The following is a 24864-nucleotide window of genomic DNA, read 5'->3' as shown; positions in this document are numbered from 1 at the left end:
CGTTCCTGAAAGTAACGGTAATCTAATTACCGTTTTTGCAATAGTAATCCCTTACAACACTCACTACTAACTGGAAGGATATCCTTGAATATTTATTTAATTCTGTTGTTTATTAAACTATAACTTTTCTGCTGACAAAACACCACTCAATCGATTTTCAGAGACAAGATAATTAAAGGTTTGGGATTTAATACATACAGCAAATAATTTATACATGCTTTTATACAAGCATGTTGTAATAAATATGACGTTAATAACAAATTTATCCTGGTGAAGCATGAATAAAAGAGTATTTCATGTTTGTTTTTTTTCCCACTGTAAATGTTTGAACATATAAAGAGAAAAATAGGCACATTTGCATTGGGTAGAATACATTTTTATTTTAAAGTAAGGATATTTTGTTCCGGCTTCAAAGTATTTACAAAACTGACTTTTATCTGCTCTAAAAATCCACGATTTAGTCATTCATTTATTTATTTTGCAACGTGTTTAATTTGTGCTCTTGAACGCACCATCCCCCCGCTCCGGGGACTCTCACCGAGAGGTTGTAAGTTTGTGTCAGTGTGATGAGTGATCACTGATAGTGTGGACCTGTGATAGGATGGCTGGGAGGATTATAACACGGTGTGTGAGCAGGGCTTTAGTGGAGTTTGGGTCTGGCGCAAACTGCGTAAAAAGCAGAGGGACAAACCGAAACTACTGGACTGCTCTACGAAGGACTTCCACCGCTCTGACTGTAAATAACGATGCTTCTTTCTCATCCAAAATAACCCTGCTTCATTCATTATCACACTGCTTTCTTTATCTTTATGCGAGCTCCGTGATTTGCGCTCAGGAAGGTCAGTGGTGCCACTTCCTCAGAGCTTCATATTTGATATATAGGTGAAGGGGCAACGGGTTTGTAAATGCTGTCAGAGCTGCTTATCCATGCAGGAAGAGAACTACCAGTACTGTATAGGAATGATGCTGCTATGCTTGTCAGCTGGCTGTATAATTAAACTGGATCTCAGCGTTAGTTTCACCTAGAACTTCCTGTAACGTTCCCGTGTGGACTGAAGAATGCATTGACCCCATGGCTTCACAGTCCAGCTCTGGGTTCAGGTTACTCGGGGTCAGCGCAGACGCCAAGAATGACTTTGAATGGGAGACAGTCTGTTCTTGCCTAGCGCTTGCATTCACAAGTGTGTTTTTGTGTCACTTCTTCACTTGTGCACAGAGTGGACGGGCTGCATTCCTGTTGGGGCTCCCTGCGCTGTCGTGCCTCGGCTATGCAGCTTATCGCAAGGTGCAGAGTTCAGCTGTGGTCTGCGCTTTAGATAGAGGTAGATGGCAAACTCAGATACGAACATGTGCTTTTTATTAGGTTTGATCTAGTGAATGTCAGCTGGGCTTTATGGCTGAACTGGTGGGTTTTGTGTCTGTCTAGGGGAGGTTTTGGAGCAGGCTGACTACCTGTACAGCTGTGCAGAGACGGAGAAACTCTACCAGCTGCTGGTGCAGTACAAAGACAGGTAAGGAGAGTTCAGAGGGTTTATTTATTCTATTTGATCTTTGGGTTTTTTGTCTTTGTGTGTGTTTTTGTAGTACAACAACCACATGCCACCAAAGCAAAGTGTTTTACCATCCACAGGGTGTAAAGTTATGGTTTTTGTTTTCATTCAGTCTGAATTTAGTTGGACAATAATGACTCTCTTTGTGTGTTTGTAGCAACGATGCAGAGTTCCTGTGGAGATTGGCCCGGGCTTCTCGGGACCTGTCCCTCCTACCCAACATCGAGGCCGGGCGGAAGAAGCAGCTCACGTTTGAGGCCTTTGAGTACGCCAAAAAGGCCTTGGAGAAAGATGACCTGTGCTCTGCAGCTCACAAGGTGCGATTGTGGTTTCTCCGAGGCCAACTCGACACTCACAGGATGTTGATTACGAGTTTTGACAGGTTTCTTTTCTTTTTCGTCCGCTCGTCACACAGTGGTACGGCGTGTGTCTCAGCGACGTCGGGGATTATGAGGGTGTCAAGGTTAAAATTGGAAATTCGTACATCATCAGGGATCATCTAGAGGTGAGAGGACCTTAAGATGGAAGTCATGTGACCAAAATCACAGCATCATATTTAACATCTGAACACTGATTTTTTTTTTTTTCTTTCCTCTTAGAGAGCCATCGAGCTCAACCCTAAAGACGCCACCTCCATACACATTTTGGGTTACTGGTGAGACTGCTTTTTGTTTTCGTGGGTGGTTTTTTGCTTTTTAACACTGTGAGTGAAAGGAGGGCTCCCCTCTCTCAAAATAGCTCTGTGTGGTTGAACTCTCACACCTACAGGAGTGTTTCTTCCACAACTTCCATGGGAGTGCAGCTGGAATTGGAGTAAATTTAGAAAAAAATAAACAATGCAGTTGTGACTCTCTGCGGCCCAAGGAATGTAAAACGAAATAGATGTCGACTAAATGTGTTGGATGAAACTTTAAGATTAAAATCTTTACCATACGTTCATTTGGTAAAGCTGGATCAGTGTCTGGATTTCAACCAACATGATTAATAAGATAAATGACTAAAAAGCCCTTGAAGCAACTTTCTATGTGCAAATCCCAGAATATATACACCGATCAGGCATAACATTATGACCACCCTCCTAATATTGCATTGGTCCCCTTTTTCTTTCAAAACAGTCCTGATTCGTCGAGGCATGGACTTCACTAGACGCCTGAAGGTGTGCTGGAGCATCTGCACCAAGATGTTAGCAACCAATCCTTAAAGTTCTCTAAATTGTGAGGTGGATTGGACTTGTTTGTCCATCACATCCTGCAATTACTTGATTGAATTGAGATCTGGGGAATTTAGAGGCCAAGCTTTGGACCTCAAACTCATTGTTGTGCTCCTCGAATCATCCCTGAACCATTTTTGCTTTGAGGCAGGGTGCAGTATCCTGCTGAAAGAGGCCACAGCCATGAGGGAGTGCCGTTTGCATGAAAGGGTGTATATGTGTGCAACAAGTAACATCCACATGGATGGCACCTAACATATGCTGTCCTTTGTCTCTCAGGTGCTTCGCTTTTGCTGAGCTGCCGTGGTATCAGCGCAAGGTGGCAGCTGTAATATTCTCATCACCACCCGAGTCTACATACGAGGAGGTGAGCACCGCCCAGTCTGAATCTGACATCCTTTGCTTTCTTACTAGCTGCAGAGTGAGTTTTGTTTTTCTGTGTCTTTCAGGCTTTGGCATTTTTCCTAAAAGCTGAGGAAGGTAGAGTACTGTCACCAACACGGTTCTTTAAAAATAATCACAGACAAACATGTCTGTGATTTAAAAAAAAAAAAAAAAAGCAGTCAGCCGACAAACATTTGTCTCTTGTTTTTCCCAGTCGATCCAAACTTCTACAGCAAGAACCTGCTGATGCTCGGGAAGACTTATTTAGCCATGAAAGACAAGGAGAAAGCACTGCTGTGGCTGACCAAAACAAAGGAATATCCTGCTCACACGCTGGAAGACAAAGAGGTACACACACACCCTGACTCCAGACTTGTGATTTACTCTGTTTTTGTATATTTCAGTTTAACTGTATATCAGTGGGACTGTTTAACTTAATCAGTGCATGCTCCTCTTCCTCTGCAGGTCCACAAGGAAGCTGTGGATCTCCTGAAGAAGCTGGGATGAAGCTCGGTGAAACATGACGCCCCTCTGGACCCTTAACAGCTGCTAACAAGACTGTTTCCTAAAGATTTTCTACTTCATTATTAACTATAAAAACCGAACAGTTGCCGGCTTCGCACACAGAAATCGCACATGCCTTCAAGAAATAATAAAACAATGTCCTGTCGTTAGTAGTTTTGTATGTTGCGTCGTGTATTTCATCTCATTTTATCCGAACTTCAGAGTTCTAAATTCACCATCTGAATATTGCAGCAGAAAGCGAGACTTCCCCAGGCCTGACAACAATTTTCCAATTTTCCTTTGTCCAGTTGGACCGTAGCTTCAGTTTCCCGTTCTTAGCTGACAGGAGTGGCACCCCGTGTAGTCATCTGCTTCTAGGTTTGACAAGTTGTGCATTCAGAGATGCTCTTCCGCATATCTTGGACGTAATGAATGGTTACTTGAGTTCCTGTTGCCTTCCTATTAGCTCAATGCATTTTTGCCCATTCATCTCTGACCTCTGGCATCAGCAAGGTGTTTCCATTTGCTTCTTTCCAGATTAAAAACAAATGAACTCTGCGTGAATCTTTACTTTCCACAGAGGATTTCCATGGAGAGTTCAAGTTGTGTTTTTGCAGAACCAAGAGAGACATCTTTGTGACATCCATGTTTACCAGCACAGGGTGAGCTGAGCTATTCAAGTGTTGGCACCGTGAGTGCTTACTAATCGAGTCACGCTCGCACACATTCTTCAGAACAGTACTTCTTTTTGGATTCATGAATTCATTCCCATCAAAACAAAAAACGAGTATTATGAATGCCACTGAGGTGAATCCTAAAAAAAAGGCAGATTTAAAGTTTTCTAATAGTATTTTTTTTTTACATTTATTTAGGGTTTTTTTTCCCCTGTGTATTACTGTAGGGTCTTTAAATCACAATATATAGCGCCTTGAGGTAACTGCATACTGATTATGGGTGTGCCATAATTCAAATTTTGGTATTGATCTGATACCAATAAATCCGATGCCAATACTGATAACCATGCTTTCAACTTACAAAGGTGGTATAGCTCCATGTCTCATGATTTATGAGAGGAATCATCATCAACTTGTAAATTCGTAATGACAACTAAATAACTGTTATTCTTACTCTTCCATGAGAATGAGTTAATACAATAAAAAACGCTTTTTTCAAAATACATAAAAAGCAAAAGTTACTTTAAAACCTGGAATGTAACTGTGCCCAACTTTAAAGCACTTTGGGTCAGCGTCTGTTGTTTAAATGTATGTTTTTTATTTCCATAAAACAAATGAACACAATTCAGTCAAGTCAAGTCAAGTCAAGTCAACTTTATTGTCAATTCTGCCACATGTACAGGACATACAGAGAATAGAAACTACGTTACTCTCAATCCCTAGATAAAAAAGCAAATGAACATTTAAATATAAGAGTGATTAAAAAATGCAGGTAAAATAATTAAAAAGTAAAAATTTAAATAAATAAATACAATACAATTTTACATATAACAAGAAAGCTATACAATATACAATATAATGGGTAAATGACATTGGGTGTAAACCAGGCAGAGTAGTGCAAATAGGCAAATAGTGCAAATGGAGATTTAGTGATGTACGGTAAGAGATAGTGTAACAACAAAGTCTTATGAGGTAATGGCAGTCCAATGCTCCACAAAGTGACTGGTAACTGGTGCAGGCCAGTGAGTGAGTCAGAGTGTGTGTGTGTGTGTGTGTGACAGAGTTCAGTGAGACCATGGAGGAGAGAGGGGAGAGGGGGCAGAATCGGGAGGGAGTTAAGCTTCCTGACAGCCTGATGGATGAAGCTGTCCTTCAGTCTGCTGGTCCTGGCCTGGAGACTCCGCAGTCTCCTCCCCGACGGCAGCAGCTTGAAGAAGCTTTGCATTGGGTGCGTGGGATCAGCCGCTATGCAAAGGGCTTTTTTAGTGAGACGGGTGCTGTAAATGTCCTGGAGGGAGGGGAGAGAGACACCAATGATCCTCTCTGCAGCTCTCACTATGCGTTGGAGGGTTCTATGACAGGACGCATTGCAGGCTCCAAACCACACAGTGATGCAGCTCGACAGGATGCTCTCGATGGTGCCTCTGTAGAAAGTGTACATGATGGGGGCTGGTGCTCCTGCTCTTCTTAGTTTGCGGAGAAAGAAGAGACGCTGCTGTGATTTCTTGGCCAGTGCTGTGGTGTTGTACGTCCAGGAGAGATCCTCTGTGATGTGCACACCCAAGAACTTGGTGCTGCTCACTCTCTCCACAGACGCTCCGTCAATGGTCAGAGGAGCATGTTGGGTGTGCATTCTCCTGAAGTCCACAACAATCTCCTTCGTCTTCTCCACATTCAGAGAGAGATTGTTGTCAGCACACCACGTGGCCAGGCGTCTCACCTCACTTCTGTAGTCGGTCTCATCCCTGTTGCTAATGAGACCCACCACCGTTGTGTCGTCCGCAAACTTGATGAAGAGGTTGGAGCTGTATGATGGAGTGCAGTCATGGGTCAGCAGAGTGAAGAGGAGGGGGCTCAGCACACATCCCTGCGGGGCCCCCGTGTTTAAAATGATGGTGCTGGATGTATTACTGCCGACCCGTACTGCTTGAGGTCTTCAGTGGGTTACATACTGAACTCAGAGGATAGAAACAAAGTATCAATCCTGTCATGTTAGAATTGATCCAATACCATTATCCGCGTTGGTATTAATACTATTGATACCTTGATCTCTACACCCATAACTAATACAGAAATCCTGGGTTTCCTTGACCATATCTACTTCTCTATTTATGCTTCCCTGTTTTAATTATGAAAGCACTCATAGAAAGCCAGTCAAGACTGTAATAGGTTAACATAGTTCGCTTGATGCATTGTAGATGCGATTGTTCCTGTTTGAAACAAGCTGACCAAACCTGCTGTAACATTAAGGTTAGGACTGCCAATCTGAAAAACATTACAATCCAAAATTAAAGTTAGGTCCATACAATTTTGGACAATGACACATTTATTGTAATTTTGCCTCTTTAGACCATCAAGGATTTTAAATCACTCAAGAAGTGACTGAAGTTTGGCTTTAACTGTTTATTATTGGAATTACTACAATTTTTTTTATACATAGTCCCATATTTTCAGAGGCTCAAAAGTAATTTGGCAATTTTGCAGTTACTTGGCCACGTGAGGCCATTTCATTATTCCACGACAAAGTAAACGAATAAGTTGGCTGGAGTTTGTTCCAGACGTTCAGCTCTTCACTGGAACTCTCAGCGGTCCAAAGAGGTGTCAATGCATGGAGTGAAGGAGGCCATCGATAGGCTTAAAAAACAAAACAGACCTGTCAAAGAGAGACAGCAAGCTCAGCAACACCAAACTTCCTGAAACACCACAAAAGTAAAGGTGGATGATCCCAGAATTCTTTCATGGTTAAGGAAATTTCCCTCAAAACATCCATACAAGTCAAGAATTGTTAAGGTGTATTATTGTCAATGTCTACGATCAAAAAATGGCTTCATAAATGTGAATACAGTGGGTTTACAATAAGGTGCAAACCACTGATTGCCAGATTAGACACTCTGCCAGTCTACATCCAAACGAAAAGAATGCATATCATGTCTCCTGTCAAACATGAAGACTGAATGTTATTGGCATGTATGGTTTCCAGTGTAACTGTGCTGTTAGTGTGTTTACTGATGATTGTAAATGGTCTGTACTTGTATAGCGCTTTACTTAGTCCCTAAGGACCCCAAAGTGCTTTACACTACGTTTACTGATGATGAGGCTGCTGGTAGAAGCAGCAGGGAGGATTGTGAAGCGCACAGGGCTGTACTCTCTGCTTAGATTCAGCCAATTTCTGCAAAACTGAGCAGCTGGTGCTTCACATTTCAAATGGATAATGACCCAAAACAAACTGTAAAAGCAACTCAGTTTCTCAAAGCAAAGAAATGGGTTATTTTTTAACATCCAAGTCAATCACCTGATCTCAAGCAACAAGCAGCACGCAGCAACTGAAGATGACTGCAGTGAAGGCCTGGCAGAGCATCTCAGTGGAGGAAACGCAGCATTCGGTGATGTCCATGAGTTGTGGACTCATCTTGAGATATGTTAGTTTGTCAAATTACTGTTGGACCAAATCCCTTAAAGACCAAAATTAAATTTTTGTCATGTAGAAATAATCCCAACAGATTCTTTAAGTCACATCAGTGTCATTTCCAAACCTTGTTTTATTTTTCTCCTCTGTATATAATGCCCCAAAGTCACAGGACACACACAAAAAAAGAATGAAAACATGAATCAATGCGGGGGTTTATTCACTTATTTATTTGTATCTCATAAATCATTCTCTCTCTATTGAAAATGGGTGAAAGCAGATTAAAAATGAAACTTCTATACACATCTTCTCCAGTAAAGGGGCATTCTGTACAGTGTAGTTTGTGTTTACAGTGTGTATCTACACGCGATATGTTACAAGTTTGGATGCATTTCAGATCGCCTAAACCGCAGCAACTTCCCCGCTGCATTAAGTTGATATACAGCATCGTTACTCAACTCTACTTTGTTTCCGATATTCACGTGATACTTCGGCGAGTTACTGGCTGCGATGAAGGCGATCTGAAACGTCCATCTACTTCTGATAAGAACAAAGGCATCACAGATTTCCATCAATGGCGCGGCGGCTCTGTGTAAGTCATTATAATATTTAAGTACTTCATTTACTGTCTCTTTTTTACAATGAATATTCACATACAGTTGATTTTCTTTGATTAGAGGTTTCTGTTCAAAAGGAAGCACAGTTATGCAGTTTTAACGTCTCTTAAAAGTCGGCTCCTTTTGCTACAGAGCAATGCATCTCTTCATGTTGTTGTCCCTCGTTTCAGCGCTTCATCTCAGAGAGCCGAACAAGTTATATACACCACCGTTCGTTTTACTAAATCACGAGCTCCTCAGAGGAATCAAAGTCTAAATCAGCTTGCTGCTGTTTGCAGTGGTCTTTAAATAAAACAAAATAAACAAACCCCACACACCAAAGATGAGGAGAACGGCCTGCCACTGGCTGAGTTATTTTCTTTCTTTTTTCCTGCATTTAGACCACTGACTGAGAGTAAGCACCAGAGTTGTCATTTACAAACAGTGGAGTTTCAACATAACAGCGAGGCAGTTAAAGAAACAAAAAGGACCAGGGGAAATTGGGGGTGTAAAGATAAAAACACACGACAAAGCAGTGTGTCATCAGGCTGATGCTGCATTAGGGCCTAAGATGCTGAGGAGTTGCCACAAAAGATTATTTTTAATTTAAGGACATCAGTCTAAATACGGAGGTAAATAAATGAGATTGTATCATGTGGTTAAGACCCCAATGCTTGGGTCAGGTCGTCATTTTGTGTAGATGAAATGTAGTTGCCTTCTTGGGGTGCAACTGTTTTTTCAACCTCACTGTGACACGACATGGACAAATCTGATTTATTTATTTGTTGTGCATTATGTTGGTTAGGTGTGATGCCTGTCACTCAAGAACAACGATAATACCCGCCGTCCTCTGAAACATTACGGCTTTATAGCACACGCCAGTTTGAGATAATTCAATCAAAGAGGCAGAAGAAAGCCAGCTAAGCAAACGCGCTCTTTTTAAGTGAATCTGTGCTTGTATGAAGCTGGCAAGAAAAATGGCATCAGTGTGATGTATGGGTGGGTGACTGAGAATGTCAATGCAGGATGTAAACAGACAGCGCCAACAACAGTCTGAGAGGAAATCATAGTAGAGCCCTCATTACAGAGGTGACTGCACCTACGATGGTCTGTAGGGGGCACATGTGTGCTTTACACCAAGACAAAAGACAGGCCTTGAACCCTTTCCCTCTACAGCGAGTGCGTCTGGTTCTGTTAGGATCTGACAATTTGCTGACATGACTGTCTCAGTTTGTAATTGATTTAAAACACTGACAGCCAGCTGTGCTAGCAGCTGCACTTATGGTGTTAATTTGAAAATCCCAGGTGACTTCCTTCTTGGGTTATTTCATTCATAAGATTTTCAGAAAACTTGACCTCTGATGTTGACTTTGAGGTAGAAGTCACTGAGATTCGAAATCAAATTAATACCATTAAGTATCAATTTGAAATCTTAGGCCTCTGGCTCTGACTTCCCCTCTGACTGTATATTTTTACTGTTATATTATTACATTTAAATCAGATGGATTACCTATTTTAATTGCTATTAACACTAAGACCTGAGTGGCTTCATGTCTATGTGTCAGATTCTTTTATGACGAATGAAACATGACACATTAAAGAACCTCGAACGTGAGGTCAAAGTCACCAAGATTTGAACTTGTCCGAGGTTTATAGTAGATACACTTAGGGTATAAATTTGAAAATCCTAGGTCACCTCACTCTCGTGTTCACAAAGTTGGGTGTGACTTTTCCCACCTGGTGGGGTGACAACAATACCTCATCAAGGTCACTGAGATCTGAACTCATCTGAGGATTGTAGACGATCCTAGACGACATCTTTCACACGTTTTCAGAAAACCTGACCTCTCGAGTTTGAATTTCAGTGACCTTGACTTATCAGCCTTTTACAGCTGAGGGCTAAAAATGTTCAGTTACAAAAACAAATCTGGCTGGAGAGGAATGACAACGGGAGGGGCTGAGGGTGGAAATGTGGAGATTTTGGCCAACACAGAGGACCTGGAATAGCAAGCGTCTTGCGGAAAAACTCTAAGAACTGGTGGCCCAATATCTTTAAAGACACTTTATTCTCCTTTAGTTTGTCACCTGTCTGTAGCTCATTATTTAGGTTAGAGTAACCAGCTTTGCTCTTGTAGCTTCACAGTGTGCAAGCAGACTGCAGCATAGGCAATCTGCAACATCTCATGTGGGATCTCTAGCTTGAAACTTTAATCCATGAAGTTCCCTCTATCGTCACACTCACATGTGTGCGTTTGGAAAATAAAAAAAAATCACTCTTTTGTTTCCCCAAACATGTTCTGTCTCTGGGCCGGTGCCCAGAATTTCATTGAGGGGAAAAAAGCAAAAACACTAGAACAAAACAACACTGGGTGTTTCTGTGCTTCCAATCAGTCCAATTGCAGTGCTACATTTTTTTTTTTTTTTTTTTTTTAATGGTAGCAATGAGCTTATTTAGAAACGGAGAGATCCATGCTAAAAACTATGTGTGCGGTGGAGGGTGGGCATAGCAGTCTTCTCATCTTTAGAGGCAGCATGCAAGTGCACCAAAATTGCAAAATTACTATGAGTCCGACAGGAGCAACAATTTCAGGCACCAGACCCCGATACTTCTACTCTAGCCTTTTAAAAGCCCTATAGAACTAGAGCTTTAAAAGGAGACTGCACTTTATAAAATCCGCTCAAAAACAATTTAAATGTCTTTTTAAAAGCCAGTCAGCAGTGGTGGAGGAAGTGTAAAAAACCCAAAAACCCAAAACTATCAGTGATTTCTGTTTTTGAACAAAGAGCAAAATGCTGTAACGCTTGCATATTTCATGAAGGTGTATTATATAGATATATATTTAGATATATAGGGACTGGGGGAAGAGGGCTGCAGCAACAATTATGCAGCAAATTAGGATTTGGTTTGAAATGACAAAATAGCTTATATACAGTGGTGGTTATCTTGTGCAATTTTTTTAAGTTTGTTTTTCTTGGCTGAATAAACAGCGATGGGAGAGGAAGGGAACTAGAAGAGGACTCCTCCCTCTATTCTTGGCCAAATCCTTCTGTTTCCTCGATGGCAAAGAGCAGCTTCTCTTTCAGCTGTTCGTAACTCTTGTAAGGAGGCAAGTCCAGACGGTTGAAACTGAAAAGACAAGAACGGAGACAAACAAACAAAGACATTTTTAAACTGTGTTTATCAGATCTGAAATAGGTTGGAAAAAAATCAGTCCCACTACCCAAGAGTATAAAAGTCAGTCGATCCTGAGTGAAAGAGAGAGTGGGTCGTTCTAAAGACCTCACTGAGTTCCAGTGTGGTCCTCTAGCGTTATGTCACCATTGCAAGAAGCAAGCATGCAGTCACAGAGCAGGGTCGCCAAGTCACTGCTGACTCATTAATCGAGCTCCAAACCTCCTCTAGCTTTAACATCAGCACAAAAACATGGTTATGACTATACTTCTAATACAGCTGCTCTCACAGCTTCATCATTTGACACCACCGACTGGTTAACATAATGGAAGACAGGTAAAATGTCTTTTCAGTCTAGAAAACTGAATGGGACTCTCTCAGGCCTCTTCTATCCAATTCAAGATGTAAAACCTTTTCACCGGCCTGTCACTGGAGAGGATACTTAGGCAGGCTACTCAGAGATACTTGGGGATTTGTTTAATTTGTAAATAATTCTGCTGTTATTTTGAATATTCCTAACAAGCCTTCTTGTGTTTTCTGCTACTAGCTGGTTTGCTGGCCAGGTTGCTACTCTGGTGGTCCTTGATATCATTTATCCTGCAGTCAGACAGGCTGTGGGACTCCACTAAAACTGTACTAAAGTATACTGATGTAAAATTCTGTGCACAACATTACAAGACATAGTGGTCAAGTAGAGAGGTCAAAGGTCAAGCACTCACCACGTGTGGCTGCGAGGAAGCCATGTGTCTTTCCCCACCTTCTCAATGCAGAACTTCTGCGGTCCGTTACTTCCTGCAATGCAAAGGAGAAAGAGGCTTAAGAAAAAAAAATGAAAGCATTAAGGAAATATAAATAGTATGTTTAGTAAGCATGCTCGTCTCTCACTGACCCATGAGCTCAGCAAAGCCGCCCAGAGGAAGCCTGCAGGTTCCAGTGACAAACTGCATGAGCCGTAGTCGCACCTCATTGTCGACCTCTTTTACCAGCTGCAGGGAAGGAAATGACGCCAGAACATTCATCACTGACTTTCTACGACTCGTCAAGGACCTTCATCCACGTAGGTTATACGGGGAATTTACGGCAATATGAGACACGTTAAGAAAAAAAACAAACGCTATTTCTTGAAGTTCAATTATTTTATCAAATCCTGCACTAAGAGCTTGTTTTACTGCTACTTGGAGGGAAAGAAAGCACAAACTGAGCAAACAGAACAAACTGTGAGGCTGTGCATTTCTGTACCTGCCAGAACCAGATGATCTGTTTGCTGTTCCTGGTGTAGTGACGATACACAGTGTTTCTCTGCCAGTCCTGCAAGTCTACTTCCTGCATGCCACACAGCATCACCTGGTTTAAACGCATACACACAAAAGGTTATTCTCACAAACACAGAGGATATAAACCAACATCATTCCACTGTAGTTGTGCATGCTTTGATTTCCAGGATTAATTCAAACAAAAATAATTCTGTGGCATGTATTAAGTTGGTTATTAAATTATTATTAGGTACAAGTTAGTATTACATTTAAACAGACAACAGAAGTCATTAAAATAGATCAAAAATGGTGCTCACCTCAAGCTCCTTTTCATCAAAGTACTGGAGCCACTGAAGTGGAACCACCTCATTGAAGCCGTCGAGAAAAGCTTTGGTTTGACCTTCCACCCCACGAGAGAACCTCCACTCTGCCATTAGACTGCAAGCCAAACAGTACAAATCTTCTTTAATATGTACTTTAAATGATATTCAGAGGTGAGATTTTTTTGATAAAACAAAGACTGTGAACCTGATGTACTCCTCCTTGTTCTCTTCAGTGACTTGGATGTTGGCACCATTGGGTTTGAGGTCATGAGAGGTGATCTTCCCCAAGATCTCCATGTCCACGGAGAAGAACATCTCCAGACCGCATTCCTCGATGTTGTTGTCCCTGAGGAAAGACTCAGATGTTGCCAAAGTACAACCAATTTTTAACACATCACGGAGACACACAGGGAACTGTGTTTGCTTCAAACGCTCTGGATTTTTATCTCTGAGATATTCTTAAGTTGACCTTTTTGTACGTGGATAGCCTTTGCTCTTTCCATACTTCTGCGGTAAAAGGGTTTTCTGACTTCTAATGCAGGAGGTTAAGTTGAGTTAAGAATGAGTAAAAAGCAAATAAAGCAGGGGCAAAGCTTCTATAAATAACCCCATTACAAGATGTTGTCTGGCTTTCTTCACTGTCAGCCATTCCCAGCTTTTACTTTATTGTTAATTCAATCAAAACATGGTCTGCATTTTAGTTTCTTCAAAGCTGCCAACTTTTCCACCTAACTCTTTCATTCTTTTAAACAGCTGCGTTAGGTCACTGCTCTGTAATGCTGCACACCGCATGAACCAGCTGCAAAGCACACTGATTAATCAAACTGCATTTGTACTTGAAGATGTCAGTGAGGAGAAACACTTGAAGACATACAGGTGAAACCGTACGAAAAAAACGTTCAAAACTAAGTTCAGTAGTTCTTGCTAATATACGATTAGCGGAACAGGTCGTTTCCTGTATGAAAACAACACCCTGACAAAATGACCACGTTATTAAAAAGCCTAGTGAGCCAGAGATTAAATGGAAACCATCACAGGTGGTCAAGACACTTCCAAATTTTAAATATAAAAGCTATTTTGAGGATTCAATATAAAACACAACATGTTTGTGAGCAGTGGGAAAGGGACAAATGTTTTCCTTGAGGTTTCTCACTTCTTTAAGTAGTTGATTTTATGGGGTGTTCTTATCCAAATAAGTGGACAAAAACCAGAGTGTTGTATGTTATGCACTATAAAACCTACCGCAACATATAGTGGACTGCATAAATGAACCGACTTGACTCCAGGTGTCATTTACAGTGTGTTCATTGTACTCGGGACCAAAAACAAAACAATTATGCAGTTTTCCAATTATGCAATTATGCAGAGTCTTGACTCAGCAATAGTTTGAGAAATGATACAGATATATTTGATAAGCCTTATTTGTACACAGCGTTCCAAGAGCAACACTTTGATATGACCTCCATTATAAATAAAGCCTAAATAAACTGCACAATTTGTTCTATCAACAAATTTGCTTGAAAAGCACCCAATAACAAAAGTTCCTTAATAACAGTCAAGAGACCTTGAAAGTTATTCTAAGCAAAGTCAAGCAAAGAGAAACTTTCTAAACAATCAAATTAAGAGTACACGCTGTGGCTCTTTAACCAAAAGTCAACTCAGTAATAAGTGCAGTGAAATTAATTTTCTAGCCGTGCCCTCTTCTCAAATGAATACAATATGGTAGGACTCCAACACATGAGAGATCAATTACCTGATCCATATGAGTGAGTTGTAGAACTCTGGGTCAATGGACTCAAGGTCTTTGAGTATTAGCTTCTTGTTCAGCATGCGTTTGTAGAAAGGCAGAGAGAAGCCTGTGTCAATGAACTTGCCATGGAAAAGTGCCTGTGGGTAATCAAGAGGAGATAAGGTTCTTTAACTGCTGGTCAATCAGAAAGCATCAAGATAAAGAGATTGCAGACAGTCTCACAGTGTAATTGCATATTAACAAAATAAGTAAATATTGGGAAGTGTAAAACAACACTGAACACTTTTTCTCTTGAGCTCTTATGATTTTGAAATAACTTTTTCCAAAATATGACTTGTCTTAAAAAAAAGACTGGATGTGAGACACTGGTTGACAAACCACGTGTAATCTACTGTAACACAACCGTCTGTGTTGTCATGATGGTTTTAATGTGTGCGAGAATCAAGTGAATGTACCATTGCAATAAAGCGGCCTATGAAGCAGAAGTAGGAGAGGTGGTCGGGGTTGATGGCTGACGCTGGGTTGATCTGCAGACAATAGTTGCTTTTTCCAGCGTATTCAAACAGGCAGTACATGGGGTTCAGCACTTCATGGGACAACAAGAAGAACCACTCTCTGAAGAGAAGAGGGAGATGGAGGGCCATGAGCTGCACATTTTCATTTACTCTTTATACACAAATATTCTTTGGAATTCTTTAAAGTTAAAATTATATTTCAGTGTCTTTATTACCGGGCCAGGCCACCGTAATCCAGACCCTCCTCGCCTCTGAAGATGACGTACAATCGCCTCCTCAAGTCGTAAGGCTTCAGGGCCATAATCTAAGAGACAGTTAGCACACACACAACATCAGCGAGTGATGAGTGCACAGTTGTGAATACAGATTGTACAAAAATAAATAAAGAACGCTTGATTGTTAAAGTATAACACAAAGTCTGTTAAACTTCAAGGATATCATTGTGCCCAGCTAGGAAGCAGCAGTCACTGTGAATCCATTTTAGCTGCTTTGTGCAAATCAAAGTGACAACAGGTGCACTTGAAAGACAACCCCCAAAACAGACCCCCAGTCAGTCAGAGGGATAAGGAGAGAGTAATGGTTCACGGGGCACTGCCTGCAAACCCACTTAGTGTGGGTCTTAATTCCACTACACCCATTGTCACTTTGCACCAAAGCAGATTTTCAAATATTTTCTACGGGGGGCCTAGCAAAAAAAGTTTGGGAACCACTGCACTAAGGTACTACCTTATGCTGTAAACATCATCTTAAACACAAAGATGACAAAAGGAAAAGGACGCACTTACTTGCTGAAAGGAGTCTTCAAACAGTGTCTGCCTGGAGACAGTGATCTTCACATGGCTTGGGAGAGCATTAGACTGAGTGGAGACAAGAACAAAAAGGGTATTAGAGTGGGATTAGGAAATTGGAAGATCAAGTTAATCTCTCACCGTCTTTAATTCGTTAAGTGAGAGGAAACACAAACCTGGCACAAGTAGCGGAAATGGGCAAGCTTCCATCGAAAGCTGCGCTCGTATGCAATCTGAGGGCCTTTGGTGCTGAGGAGAAAAGAAGATTTAGAAAATGTGTTCAAGGGGAAAGTTCAAGGGGGCCGAATACTTTTGCAAGCCACTGTAAATAGTTACATCCATTTATGTTTTTCAGTGTTTGCCCTGCATGGAAAATGTGCTCTAGGCATACATTTGGAGTTCAAAAAGAAATTACAAGGTTTCCTCAAAGGCCCGGTGTGAAATAAAACCATAAAACTGAACACCAGTGGGAAGTGCTTCTTTTGAATCCACATCCTTTTTTCTTCTTACCCAGCTTAATGCTATATGTACAGCATATCAGCTAAATTAAATCTCAAAATAACTCCAGGTGGCCTCATTAAACATGGCCCCTTAAACTTTACATAAGCACCTAAAGCTGCAGGTCTTCAGACACCTGGTGCATAAATTGATTTGAAAGGTGTTCTTACACAGAAGACTTTCCAGTGCGGGGGTCGCTGAAAGTTGTGGTTCGGGTGTTGTGATCCACGAAGTAGCGAACCCCTTCCCTTGTGTACCGGATCTCCCAACCTTCAGGCAGAGGATCCTCATTCTGTAGCCTGCAGGCACACAGACGCAAAGTGTTATGTAGGTTTGTAGCTGCTGAACACAGACATTACCTACAAGGACAAAGTCCAAATTGAAAATATCTGGCAGCACTTTACTTCACTACTAAAGAGTAATAGAAAACAAGTTAGCATAAACCAAAGGCAAAACAATAAAATGTAATAAAATGTTAATATTCCTTTTAAAGAGTCAAACTCTAAACCATCAAATGAACAGCAGAAAGTTTTGTGTTTAAACCTTTTCAGCTATTTACTTTACTGCACTGAATCAAATTATAATGGCTAATTTAACTGAATTCCTTTGGGTTTCCTTGTTTTTTGCTCAACTTTATTGGCTGAAGAACATACTGGTTCTGCAAAACCTGCCATGGTTATAGTACATTAAGATTAGATGAAGACACACAGAGTGTTGTAGCTTCTCGCAGCTTTAAAAAAAATTTTTTTAGCAGGTTTCATGACAGAAAAATCAGGAAACGAGAGGGTTCCAGGTACTGACAGTTAAGTAGGTCAAGATTGCAATAGTTTGATCTGTCCCATCTGACCATACACTCCTGCATGCTGTTCAAGAAAAATGGTGAAGTTACTGTGTGGCTACTAGTAAAGTTAACACAAAGTAGCACCGCACAGTGAAGTTAATGTTTACATCCAAAAGGCCACACTGGCAGAGTTTGTCTGTAGTGTTTTTCTGCCACTCACCCTTGGGTTCGAGGGTCTTCCCACTGTGTTGTCTTTGTGTTATGGTTGACAAAGTACACTCGATCATTGGAGTCAACACGCCTCTCTGAAATGTATTCAAATAAACACAAGAAATCTGTAGCGTAGCAACAGACATAAGAGACACTTGGTCCTGCATATCAGTACACAGAAAAAGCTGTTAATTAATGAATCCTTTTAATCATTAAGCAGAGCAGAATGCTGACATTTAACTTTAAAACATATGTGGGGGATATATATTCAGAATATGCATATACTATACGTATATCAGAATCTGGCATAGAAATAGGTCATATGTACAGCCCTTTGCAAAAGTTTTGGTAACACTAAATGCGTTTTCCCCCTTTCTTTTCTTTATTGTTGTTATATTATTTTAACAGGTTCAAAATAAAGCCACACAATACAATCCAGCACAGAACACCAAAGGGGAGGAGACTGATTGGTCCAAACGTATTCTGCACTATAACAAAGACCGAAAACATGCATCCATTTTTCCTGACCAACTATCCAGCAACAAAACAAACAAGGACCTGTGAGCAATGGTGTGACCTCTAAAGTACTCTAGCAAGAACAGAAGGAACAATCTACCTTCCAGGTGTGTTGTTCCCTCTCTGCACGTGTAGAAACCTAGCACGATTGCTTACCTTATTAAGAACTGCTGATGTACTCCTAGCTCCACTTTTTAAGTATAGAACACAAAGTACTGACACCAGAAAAAGCAAGCACAGCTTTTAGAGAAAAATGAATGTCAACTCACCCCAACCAGGAGGCAGTGGGCCAAGAGGATCATTTTCAGCAGACATCATGGATGCCTGCAAACAAGGGATACACAGATGGACACTCATTGGGGAAACACCAGGAAGGTGCAAATCTAGTCACAAAAGCCCCAAAAGCAAAATAAATAAAAAATAAATTGTTCAAAACTATTTGTCGAATAGTACTTTATGTGAAGTGGTCTTTGTAGCTGCCTACTGGTAGAAGCTTAACACCTAGTTGCCTTTTTATTTATGCTGTAAACTAATCATGAAGATGTGAAGACGACATCACTGATAAAAGACCGCCTCTCATATATTAAGTTCTGTTTCTCACCTTTGGGCTAAATGAGCTGGGCTGGGTGCCAACAGTATATTGCGTAAGTGGGTTTACAAAACAAAAGTCCCGAGACAAAGAGACGAGATTAAGGGTGGAAAGAAAAATGACCATCAACAGCTGGTCCTTCGAATGTCTGAGCTCATCATGATGATAAGACTGACGACAACCTGTTTACTGAGGCGGCTACGGGAGATTGTAAAATTGGTGGTGAAAATGACTGAAACCACAGCTGAGTTAATCTCTAAGCTCTGTATTTTTACAAATGAAATTTGATGAGATTCATTCTACTGGATGAAAATCATTTTGGAAAAAACGAAAGTTGGCTTAAACTTGGTAACATATTTCTACATTCATGCTAGAGCTAATCTAAAGTGGTCAGAGACACTGATGTCTGCCATTTTCTGTAGTGCTGGATAAGTAACAAGCTGATAAACCCTGAAAGCTGTGTGTATCCACTTAGTCTGCTGAGTCAGTAATGCACAGATTACATAGAGTGAAAGATCAAAGGACAGCAGATAGTAGGGCTGCACGATTTTGCATAAAATGAGAATCACGATTTTTTGGCTTAGAATTGAGATCACGATTCTCTCACGATTTTCTTTTCCAGTATAAATATTTATTGTATACAGTATAAATTCCAGTATAAATATTTCCAGTATAAATATTTATTGCACTTATTAACTGCACATCAACTTCGTAACAGTTGAGACTGAACATAAAAACAATAAACAAACATAAAAACAACAAATGTCTCACGTTTTGTTGTTGCCGCAAAATGTCGTACTGCTTGTAATTCCGTCTCCACCGTTGCTCGACGCTGCGTGTATAGAGCAGGTAGTGCAACAATAGAAAAATAGTTGCGGGACGGCACTGTGTAGCGTTTGTCTAGGGTGTTGATCATTTTCCTAAATCCCTCGTTTTGCACAGTGTTGATGGGAGCCATATCTTTGGTCAGGTGATAAGTGATAGCCTCCGTAATTTCTTTGTGCCTGCGAGAGTTCGACGGGTGTAGGGAAGCGCTGTATAAGGTTCCCGTTATTGATGTTTGGGTGGTTGACCGGGACGGATTTTCTCCTGTCACTTTCTCGTCATCCCTGACGTGCTCTCCGTTGTTTTTTTTCCTGCTAATTTTAGCATGACAGGGCACAGCTTCTGTATCACGTGGTATAAGGCTCCGCCCTTGTCATTTGTTGAGCAGGAAGAGTGAGCGCTTGTTTTCATGCAGAGTACGTCCCGGATCAAAATGCGGTACAATCGTCGTCTTTTTTTTTTTAAATTAAATCGTTGTCATTTGGAAATGAGATCGCACATAAGTATGAATCGAGATCGCGATTTTCTAACGATTAATCGTGCAGCCCTAGCAGATAGCAGCATTTTCAGTCAGCAAAATGTGGTTTTTGCTCTGTAAATGAGTTTATTTACAGGGCACTTGTTATAAAAACAAGTGAAAAGAGTGCAAATGTTTCAGTCATTAGGGCTTCAGGGCTTCTTTTTGATGAGGACCTTGACTTTTAAAAGAAAAAGGGATATGGCTTGGTCTACATACTAATAATAATGCAATCAAAATAACACTATTTTAGATTGTATTAGAGCCTCTCTTTTAAATGGGCAGCATGTAAGTTACTTATTTATATGTATAAATATGAAAACAAGTAATTAGGCAGAAGAGCGAGTGTGGTGATGTGTCTTACAGAGTAGAGGTATCTCTGGTTAAACTGGTGCATAGCTCCCTGCAGCTGGCTGCGCTGGCTCTGCCACTGCTCAAAATTGCGCACCGATTCCATAGTGGGACGCTGCCATGTGGTGGTGCGGGTGTTGTGGTCCACATAATAGATCCTACCCCGGTCATCCACTCGACGTTCCCAACTGGTAGAAGGAATGAGATGGGATGGTAAAAATAGAGAAATACACATGAAAGTACATTTCAATGCCGGAAACTGACATGTAGGTGATTAAACAAAAAGACTGAAATAACTACTTACACCTGCAAACAACAAAAGTAAATATAGAAAGAAGGTGCTGTATTCTGGACTATAGGAGAACATGGAGTATTTACATTCAATTCACAGCTAGTTGCTAGCCCGTATAGACCTGCACTATAATATTTTGGTGGATCCCAGAATGCAAAGCATACGTGTCTAAGGGAATTTTGTTGGCCCAGACTTGCAACGTGCATCTGGTAGTTGGTTTGGATCAAGGTTGGATCATGCTCACAACATAAATGCACTGCTCTGGAGTTCATTTGGAACTGTTGTTTCAGTCTGCCCCTGAGTGCTTATTGTGTTCATGTTTGATTTAAACGGACTAAACACACCAAGTGTGACAACAACATAAGACAAAGGTGAGACCCTCACCCTGGTGGTAGCGGCTGTGGTCTTTCCCAAGTAGTCGTCCTGGTGTTGTGGTCTACATAGTACGTTCTCCCGTGTGGGTCTTTTCTCTGCTCCCACCTAAAAGATGCAAAATTAAACAACAAACAAAGGATGAAAAATTCTGGTCAACGTCACTCTACTGTTGTCATATTTGTGTGTGCACTGGTGTTTAGGTAATTTGAAAACAGAAATAAATCAAAAATAAATACAGTAATACTGATCAGTAAATGAGCAGCAGGGGTTGTTTTTGTGTTGTTTTTTTTACCCTGGTGGAAGAGGATCTGAGGCTCCAGTATTGGGGACCTGCTGCCTGGGCTTGGCCCCATCTGTAGTTACTGTTGCACTGCTACTATTACTACCACCTCCACTTCCTGAAGCATTTGTTTCAGCAGGCGCCGGGGAGGAGGACGACGAGGACGTGGTGACCCCCTGGTTTGGAGAGGTGAATGTGGAGGAAGAAGAGGAGGCAGCAACGGCAGTGGCAGAATTAGCAGCAACAGAAGAGGTTGACGATGATGTGGAAGCAGGCGGGGGTTGAGATGTGCTATTTGGTGCTGTGTCAGAGTCTGGCAGGGCAGCATCCTGAATGCAGTCCTCGTGGTCACTTCCAGAGGGCAGCACATCACTTCTTGTCGCAGATGACTGTCCTTCAGCAGCATCACAGGACTCCCCATTGACTGCAGGCAAGTCACAATAAGACCGGAGTGCCGTTTACTTGTACAACTCAATCCATTGATGTCAGTAATGCCTCAATGCTTCAATAAATAAATAAATAAATCAGTCTTTTAAGCTGTTGTCTGCAACAACTGACTTTTAGTCTAAGTCTGCATATGTCCACAGAACATGGATAGGCAAGGATCTCTGAAGGTAAATACATCTATTACGTTGGAATTTATGAGCACAAAATGAATGATAAGATTATTAATTGAACCCAAATTTTTAGAAGGTGAAAACTGTCTACTTGAGCTACTTTTCATGCACCAAAGTTAGCCTATGGAACTCTTACCAGGTACCAGTTTGGTATTCTGATAACCCCACACTGCCAGTTTCCATTTGCTCTAACTGTGTGTGTGTTCTTTATATGCAATGCCATTAAAAACATTTATATTCTGTAATGAACCTCAGCTCAATGTGGCCTGTCCTCCAAGTTTAAGTGCACTCTGCTTTCACTTCGCTTTTCTTTCCAAGGAGATTGGATAGAGGTGCTGAGAGCAGCAGAGATTAAAGGCTTCCCTTAATGTAATTACTCCTCTTCTCTACTCTTCACTAGGTTCACATCGACCATGGAGAGCATAAACCTGAGGTGGTTTGAAACCATCCAAGGCACTATAACATATAAATGTTACCAGGGTGCTCTAATAATATTCAGTCTTATCCAAATCCAAGTTATTTTTTTGTCTAAAATAAAAAAAACAAAACTAAAAACAAAACAAAAAACAACGATAAATGAGTTTTGTAATGTGTACTGTAAAGTAGACATTACAGCATGTGCAAACTCACCCATCCTACTCTCATTATCACTGTCTGAGGGTTGGTGGACAGGGGTGGAGTTGGTTGTGGAGTCTCCGTTGACGACATGACCAAGAGCAGGGCTGCAGGAGCTTGAAGGCACCTGACCATCCGCACCACTGGAGGCTGAACAGGAACCTGACCTTGGGCCCAAGTCTGTACCATTCACTGTGCTTTAGGATAAAATACAGGAGATTTCATCTTTTTATTTTTTAATTCAAATCTGAATTGCTCATGAGAACAAGCAACTGTGTGCTACTTCACTGCCTCCATGGCCATCGGATCTGAGTTATAACACTGAACTGATTGTTTTGTAGAGGAAAACAGGCTATAATAGGATAGTACGGTGATGTAATGAGTACAACTAAAGAGGCTCCTTTGTGAGCTGACAGAAAGAGACCATCACAAAACCTGCTGTCAAGGCCAACCTTTGTCTTTGTGAGAGGTGGGTTCTCTGTGTGATTAGGAAAACCCAAAAGAGATGGCAAATACAGATAACTCACATTAATGAGTTTTTTTACTAGTCAGCATATTTACAAGCCATAAAAGCTCTCCCTATAATTACGACTCAAAACCTGTTAAGATGCTGTGCACAGGAAGTGATGCCAACAGATTTTCAAACACTGAGTCAAACCCAGGTGGACCTGCTTAAGGCGAGTTGATGTGATGCTGAGACAAAAGACAGGGTACCAATTACAAAAACAGAAAAACATGCAGTTTGAAGACAACAATGCATCACAGGCCTACAGCCTTTATCATGTGGTTTGACAGGTTATAAAACCTGCTGCTGCTAGATCCACAGAAAGGTTCCTTTACTTGACCATTTAAAACTGGAAACACAAATTGAGGGGAAAGAACAAAGGAAATGCAACAAAATTTTAAATACAAGCGTGCTCATGCTCACAGGTGTACACACGAGTGCTCACAGACACAAACTGCACCCATTTTGGCTCCTACCTCAACGCACACTGTAAATCTTACGTGCTGCATAATAATATTTAATATTTACTGCTATATACACACACACAGAGTATCACGATGGTGTTGTGTTTATTATATTGCTGTTTTTGTTTGCTTGTTTTCCCCCCTCTCTCAACAGGTGATCCAGGTGATATATATAAAAATATTTTTTTTGCCCCCCCCCCCCTTTTCTTTGCCCTTCATCAGTATTCCTCTTCCCCCTCCGTCTTTGTTTCCCTCCCTCTCCCCGGTCATGTCTGTCCCGTCTGTAACAACTGAAAATAAAATAAATAATAATAACAACAAAGGTCAATTAAATGGACCAATACGGTAAGGCAGGTATGGTCCACTTGGTAAAGTAATTTCGTTTGGCTTCTCTCTTTGCCTTCAGACAATAATTCTGATGGCAAAAGAACCAAACGGGACAGGCGGCAAAAAGAAGGAAACGCAACAAATCAAAGAGGAATAAACAGAAGACAGAAATCAAGGCACAGGCATTACAAAGGGAGAAAAAGGCCTCCTGTGTGAAACGATACAGATCACTTAACAGTAACAACAATAATTTAGAGCCAGGTTTTGCTGAGCACTGGAGGTTTTAAGTAAGTGAACTCACTGCAGGTGTTAACACAAAAACACTAAAATAATAACACAAAAATGTAGGTTGCATGAACACTATAAAAGAGAGCTGTAGCTACTGTGACATCATCCACTGGTTTCTCAATTTCTGTTTTGAAGCCTTCAGAAGGTGTATTCATGATCGCCATCTTGGTTTAAGGAAAAAAACAAAACAAAAAAAACAAAAACAAAAACCCAGAGGTGATGAGCAGGGGCGGGTCTAACTGTGAATCTGCTTGCTTATCAATCACATGTCATTAGGCAATGAAGATGCCCTGGATAATGAATGCATTTTGAAATACTGCATGATCAAGATTTATTATTCAGCATATAAATGGATAAATAAATGACCGAGCCCATTAATATAGCAGGAAATTGTGTACATAGGTCACGACAGCAAGACATTTTTCATAGCATTCTGTAGGACTGGAAATGCGTTTGCCATCCCGACTACCTGGTGACCAAGAGACAGAATTAAGCCACATTACCTTTACTTTTCCACCCAGAAGCTCCGTCCATGTTTTATACTGTCTAGGATGTTAAAGCAGCGGGTGACATGTCATATACGTCTATGCAAGAATCTCAGTTTACAGTGGGGCAAAAAAGTATTTAGTCAGCCACCGATTGTGCAAGTTCCCCCACTTAAAATGATGACAGAGGTCAGTAATTTGCAC

General features: G+C 41.0%; 2 protein-coding genes across 3 annotated transcripts in view; one reads left to right on the top strand and one right to left on the bottom strand.

The window, feature by feature from the left end:
* The first annotated feature begins 503 nt into the window (after positions 1–503).
* rmdn1 (regulator of microtubule dynamics 1) lies at positions 504–3843 on the top strand. The gene is made up of 10 exons (XM_005918409.3): positions 504–736; positions 1217–1322; positions 1427–1511; positions 1708–1867; positions 1966–2055; positions 2150–2205; positions 3040–3127; positions 3210–3240; positions 3359–3492; positions 3610–3843. Exons 1-10 carry the CDS (start codon positions 602–604, stop codon positions 3649–3651), a joined length of 927 nt encoding a protein of 308 aa, XP_005918471.1. The 5' UTR covers positions 504–601; the 3' UTR covers positions 3652–3843.
* Positions 3844–7939: 4096 nt separating this feature from the next.
* The window catches only part of LOC102289650 (NEDD4-like E3 ubiquitin-protein ligase WWP1), a 30197-nt gene continuing 13272 nt past the window's right edge, over positions 7940–24864 (bottom strand). For both annotated transcript variants that reach the window (XM_005918406.2, XM_005918404.2), the window contains exons 8-25: positions 22607–22788; positions 21372–21783; positions 21089–21184; positions 20426–20600; positions 18400–18454; positions 17625–17709; positions 16794–16922; positions 16302–16374; positions 16123–16194; positions 15553–15641; positions 15278–15437; positions 14826–14959; positions 13278–13418; positions 13067–13187; positions 12736–12840; positions 12386–12482; positions 12216–12288; positions 7940–11451 (exon numbers count right to left, since the gene is read on the bottom strand). In XM_005918406.2, the coding sequence (XP_005918468.1) occupies positions 11352–11451; positions 12216–12288; positions 12386–12482; positions 12736–12840; positions 13067–13187; positions 13278–13418; positions 14826–14959; positions 15278–15437; positions 15553–15641; positions 16123–16194; positions 16302–16374; positions 16794–16922; positions 17625–17709; positions 18400–18454; positions 20426–20600; positions 21089–21184; positions 21372–21783; positions 22607–22788 (2299 nt within the window). In that variant the 3' untranslated portion in view covers positions 7940–11351. The remainder of the gene's footprint in view (positions 11452–12215; positions 12289–12385; positions 12483–12735; positions 12841–13066; positions 13188–13277; positions 13419–14825; positions 14960–15277; positions 15438–15552; positions 15642–16122; positions 16195–16301; positions 16375–16793; positions 16923–17624; positions 17710–18399; positions 18455–20425; positions 20601–21088; positions 21185–21371; positions 21784–22606; positions 22789–24864) is intronic.

Source organism: Haplochromis burtoni, unplaced genomic scaffold (assembly GCF_018398535.1).
Source record: "Haplochromis burtoni strain Fernald_Lab_line unplaced genomic scaffold, NCSU_Asbu1 Contig_30, whole genome shotgun sequence".
Classification (NCBI taxonomy): Eukaryota; Metazoa; Chordata; class Actinopteri; order Cichliformes; family Cichlidae; genus Haplochromis; species Haplochromis burtoni.
This window is presented reverse-complemented; position numbering and strand designations above follow the sequence as displayed.

Excerpts from the sequence above, each read along its gene's own strand:
- rmdn1 (XM_005918409.3), top strand. The coding sequence starts at position 602 with ATGGCTGGGAGGATTATAACACGGTGTGTGAGCAGGGCTTTAGTGGAG. Across the intron at positions 1,868-1,965 it reads TGTGCTCTGCAGCTCACAAG|TGGTACGGCGTGTGTCTCAG; the intron begins GTGCGATTGTGG and ends CTCGTCACACAG. Across the intron at positions 2,206-3,039 it reads ATACACATTTTGGGTTACTG|GTGCTTCGCTTTTGCTGAGC; the intron begins GTGAGACTGCTT and ends TTTGTCTCTCAG.